We start from the raw sequence: 5,852 nt of genomic DNA, 5'->3' as shown, positions 1-5,852 counted from the left end.
AGCACCTCGCATTTATCTGAATTAAACTCCATCTGCCACATCTCAGCCCATTGGCCCATCTGGTTCCAGATCCTGTTGTAATCTAAGGTAACCCTCTTCGCTGTCCACTACACCTCCAATTTTGGTGTCATCTGCAAACTTACTTACAGTACCTCTTATGTTCCCATCCAAATCATTTATGTAAATGACAAAAAGTAGAGGACCCAGCACCAATCCTTATGGCCATCACTGGTCACAGGCCTCCAGTCTGAAAAACAACCCTCCATCACCACACTCTGTCTTCTACCTTTGAGCCAGTTCTGTATCCAAATGGCTAGTTCTCCCTGTATTCCATAAGATCTAATCTTGCTAATCAGTCTCCCATGGGGAACCTTGTCGAACGCCTTACTGAAGTCCATATAGATCACATCTACTGCTCTGCCCTCATCAATCTTCTTTGTTACTTCTTCAAAAAACTCAATCAAGTTTGTGAGACATGACTTCCCACGCACAAAGCCACGTTCACTATCCCTAATCAGTCCTTGCCTTTCCAAATACATGTACATCCTGTCCCTCAGGATTCCCTCCAACAACTTGCCCACCACTGAGGTCAGGCTTATCTTTACTGACCTTCTTAAACAGTGGCACCACATTTGCCAACCTCCAGTCTTCCGGCACCTCAGCTCTGACTATCGATGATACAAATATCTCAGCAAGAGGCCCAGCAATCACTTCTCTAGCTTCCCACAGAATTCTCGGGTACACCTGATCAGGTCCTGGGGATTTATCCACTTTTATGCGTTTTGAAACATCCAGCACTTCCTCCTCTGTAATCTGGACATTTTGCAAGATGTCACCATCTATTTCCCTACAGTCTATATCTTCCATATCCTTTTCCACAGTAACTACTGATGCAAAATATTTATTTAGTATCTCCCACATTTTCTGTGGCTCCACACAAAGGCTCCCTTGCTGATCTTTGAGGGGCCCTATTCTCTCCCTAGTTACCCTTTTGTCCTTAATATATTTGTAAAAACCCTTTGGATTCTCCTTAATTCTATTTGCCAAAGCTACCTCATGTCCCCTTTTTGCCCTCCTGATTTCCATCTTAAGTATACTGCTACTTCCTTTATACTCTTCTAAGGACTCACTCGATCTATCCTGTCTATACCTGACAAAAGCTTCCTTCTCTTTCTTAACCAAACTCTCAATTTCTTTAGTCATCCAGCATTCCCTATACCCACCAGCCTTCCCTTTCACCCTGACAGGAATATACTTTCTCTGGATTCTTGTTATCTCATTTCTGAATTATCTTATTTCCAATTACTCAGCCAATATTATATCTACTTTGCTACTGTCCATTTTGTTCCATGAGCTGTATAACATTTTTCACAAGTATGTGCTACTGTATCCTTTTTCAAAATTCTAATACACCACACCAACAGCATTTCCCTCATCAGCCTTTCTGTTACCCCTTCAAAAAACTCCAACAAGTTAGCCAAACACAATTTCTCCTTTCCCTAGTCCGAGTCTTCCTAAAAAAGCATTTTTTTCCCATGTGACCACTAATTCTGTCCCAATAATTGTTTCCAGAAGTTTCATACTGAGGTTAAACTGACTGGTCTGTAATTGTTAGCCTTATCCTTACAACCTTTTCTGAACTAGGGCATAGCGTCTTTTATTATGCAGTCCTTGTCACCTCCTCTGTGTCTAGGGAAGTGTGAATGACAATGGTCAGTGTCCCTGTAATTGTCATTCTCTTTTACTTCAATGGATGCATCTCAACTGGTCCCACTGCTTTGTCAACTTTAAGTATAAATAACTTATCCAACAATTTCTCCTTATCAATTTCAGTCACAGCTTCCATCTCTCTCAACATTGCCTGGGCAGCATTACTTTCTTGTTAAAGACAGATGAAAAGCATACATGTAATATCTCATCCATGTCTCCTGCTTCAATGTATAAATCCCCTTTTTTATCCTTAAATCACTAATCGTCCCTTTACCACCCTTTTACTATTGATGTGCCTATAGAAAACTTTAGTATTTCCTTTACGTTAGTTGCCAGTTTTTTCTCATAATCCATCTTTGCTTTTCTATTATGCTTTTTAACACCCCCTCTGAACAGTTTTGGGACATCAACCTGTTCTACCTGAATTGTCTTTCCTGCTACATGGTCTGGAACATTTTGTCTCTCAACAGAAAAACATATTGTGTAGAGATGCCAAGAGAAAATTTAAAAGAACATTTTTTAAAAGCAACATGAGCACAAACCTGGAGCAATGTCAATTTCTGTTGATGGTTTAAATTCTTCATACTCAGTGACAAGATTAGGAATAGATGAATCCATTTCACTTTGCTTCTCCTGTAGATACAAATATGTACATATCTCTGCAAAACATGTCTCTATAAAATATTATCTGCAAGATTTAAATGAATAGAGCTCCATTCATCAGACTTTATCGAGTACCTGCTTTACTCAGATAGCCACCAGGCATAACAAATGTACAGCCTAGTTCAAGACAGATAACAACATCAAGTATCACAAATCCTACAGCCTATTGTACTCAGTTGACATTTGTGAGACTTTTCACAACAGTATTACACAAATAATTTGGGAACATTTTTTCTACTGACTTTCACGTCAACCCCTTTCTTTATTGATGATTTTTCAAAAACAAAACTGCTAGGAATACTCCAAGGGGTGGATCTCACAAAAAGAACAGATTACCATCCTCACCTGCTTCCCAAAAGTCTACTGGCACCTTACGGACCAGAAACGCAGCCACTCTGCAGGGATAATATTCTGAGAATAGCTTTAAGAAGCTCAGAAAGGGATCTGAGTCCCTCAAAGATGGGAAGTCTCAAGTTAAATCAATCTGATTGGCCAATAGATCCAAAGTTCCACTAGTATCAAAAGAAAGTAGTGGTCACTGTTGGGACTGGAGGCAATCCTGAAGAAGAACAAAATGAATTGCAGACTTGCTTGGGGTTTTGGCCAGACCCAACTAGGAGACTCAAGGCGTGTGGAGGGAGACAAGGGGTGTATCATTTTGGGGAGTTGGCAGTAGGGCACAGGGAATCATAAAGATGATACCTCTACCTCCCCTCTCCCCATTACATGCCCATGGTTAGCCTGTGCAGTGAAAGGAGCTGGGTTAATTATCTTCCCCACAGAGCTAACAATTGTGGTAGAGTCACAATGGGGCCCTTAAGAGGGAGTCAATTATCCACTTAAAAGCCTCAATAGGCCTAATGGTGGATGGGCTGCCTGACACCTTAGTCACCACCAGTAAGGGAGAGAACAGGCTGGAGGAGCAGGTTAGCCACCCATTTACTTTCTGGACCATCCCACCTCCAAATCCATGTTTTGGGTGTTGTGGTGAGTTATGTCAATTTCACCCCAGAGATCTGTTCCCATTCTACATTCCCTTCATCTGCAGAACAAGAAAATAGGATCTGCTATCATAACTTAAAGAGGGAAATATTGTAGTACGATGAAAAAAAATGCATGCACTCAATGTGACTATGCTTGATGATGTCCACTAAGGAATTAATGGTGCAATGTAAATTGCCACAAATTTGCTTTATCATTACTACTATTGATATATTGTAGAGATAGCTAATCTACTTCCATCTCCATTAGTGTTCCCTTCATCCATCTTTGTACATCTGCTGGCAGAACATTTATCCATGCAATGTCATTTTCAGACTCAGTTATTCTCATGATACCCTCGCCACCTTCCAATCTGCTTGGACATTCAGTTCATCCATATCTTTGATGCCTATACCCTGCCCTACATAAAATTCTGTTCATACACCACACATTCTTACTGATCTTTTATTCCATTCCCTGACCCTCCAATTTTAAAATCCTCCCTAAAGAAAACATACTGGTGCTCGGACCTTGGACTCATTGGGTGTCTCACTATTCCTTCATTCCAACATCGACAGCTGTGCTTTCAGCAATGTCAGCTCAACAGGCCTGATATCAGATAATGATGAGTCAGAATAAAAATCAGAAGATGAAGGGCTTAGTGTCATGGTGCAATAATAACAATCTCACTCTCAAAATCAGCAAGACAAAATAACTGATCATTGACTTCAGGAAAAAAGGAGAACACACCCCTATCTATATCAACAGAGTGAAGATGGAGGGGGTTGAGAGCATCAAGTTCCTCGGAGTGATGATAACCAACAATCTATCCTGGAGCTCCCACGGAGATATGACGTTCAAGAAGGCACAGCAATGTCTCTTCTTCCTCAGGCAACTTAGGAAATTCAGCATGTCCATAAGGGCCGTCACCATCTTTTATAGATGCACCACAGAATGCATTTTATCTGGGTGCATAATGGGTTGGTATGGCAACTGCTCTGCCCAGGACCGTAAGAAACTACAGAAAGTTGTGTACACAGCCCAAATCATCACAAAAGCCAATCGTCCCACCTATGGAGTCCATTTACACTTCTCGCTGTCACGAACAGGCTGCCAACATCAGCAAAGACCCCTCCTATCCCAGTAACACTGTCTTCCAACCTCTTCTGTCAAGCAGAAGATACAGAAGCTTGAACACACACACACACCAACATGTTCAAGAACAGCTTCTTCCCTTCTATTATTAGACTGCTAAATGGACCTCTCTATTTTCAAATAATGTTGATTTTGCTTTGTGCACTTCCTGTGCAGCCGTAACCTTGAATGCCTCACTCTGTTTACACACCCTATGATCTGTATGTCCTTATTTGCCTTGATCTGCCTGTATTGCTCACAAAATATAAGTTTTCACTGTACTTAGGTACGTGTGACAATAATAAATCAAATCAAATCAGATACTTCCTCCTTAAATTCATAACCTTTGCACCTCCTTCTCTCTCCTTAAAGCCCTCATTAAACCCAGCTCTGATTAAGCTTTGGTGTTGTCTTCCATCATGACCTTTCATTTAACATCCAAATATGCCTTTGTGAAGTCCCTCAGGAGATTTTTCTAAATTAATGGTACCATGTAAACTGAAATTTTCATTGATGTAAGTGATGTTAGAACCTAAACATGCTGTCTCAGTAAGTACAGACATGTTGACTTGGACATTGAAGTTCCAAATGGTTACAAGTCTCAGTTATGAGACTATAAGACGAAAACAGGATAAATGAGGAACATTGCTACAGATAAGAGAAGAATCAAATGGGGAGTTATTGTCCATGCACCTCATAGGAGTTAATTTTTAAATCCTATTTTAATGGCACATGATGGATAACAAAAAAATCAGGATGAGGTGAGGGACTTCAATGATTGAAAGAAAATGCATTGAAGAATTTTTAATTGCTGCATTTTACAAGTCATTTTGCTAATATGGAAGAACAATGGATGGCCTGAGGTAGTAATACTATGAAAAGAAAATCAACAATATCCAAGAATAAAGGAGCAGAGCACATTCAGGGCAGTTGCAAAACATACAAATGGAAGTTAATTAATCCAAATTGGAATAAGGTCAGTCAGGTAGATCTCATTGAATATAAGTTCCCTGATTGAGGCTGTTAACCTAATCCAATCAGGGAGTCCTGGCTGAAAGATATAAACAGGAGTGAATAAAATGGTGTCTCTACCGCAGTTAGGCAGTAGTGTGGGAGGAAAAAAGAAGAAAAAAATAAACAGAAGTGTTAGAGACTCTGGAAAAAGAAAAAAAAAAGAAAAAGAAAGAAAAAAGAAATAAAATGGTGTCTCTACCGCAGTTAGGCAGTAGTGTGGGAGGAAAAAGAAGAAAAAAATAAACAGAAGTGTTAGAGACTCTGGAAAAAGAAAAAAAAAAGAAAAAGAAAGAAAAAAGAAATAAAATGGTGTCTCTACCGCAGTTAGGCAGTAGTGTGGGAGGAAAAAA

General features: G+C 40.0%; 1 protein-coding gene across 2 annotated transcripts in view; it reads right to left on the bottom strand.

The window, feature by feature from the left end:
• The window catches only part of parvg (parvin, gamma), a 46,470-nt gene that overhangs the window by 35,806 nt on the left and 4,812 nt on the right, over positions 1 to 5,852 (bottom strand). For both annotated transcript variants that reach the window (XM_043709210.1, XM_043709211.1), the window contains one exon: positions 2,253 to 2,343. In XM_043709210.1, the coding sequence (XP_043565145.1) occupies positions 2,253 to 2,343 (91 nt within the window). The remainder of the gene's footprint in view (positions 1 to 2,252; positions 2,344 to 5,852) is intronic.

Source organism: Chiloscyllium plagiosum, chromosome 19 (assembly GCF_004010195.1).
Source record: "Chiloscyllium plagiosum isolate BGI_BamShark_2017 chromosome 19, ASM401019v2, whole genome shotgun sequence".
In the NCBI taxonomy this organism is placed as follows: Eukaryota; Metazoa; Chordata; class Chondrichthyes; order Orectolobiformes; family Hemiscylliidae; genus Chiloscyllium; species Chiloscyllium plagiosum.
This window is presented reverse-complemented; position numbering and strand designations above follow the sequence as displayed.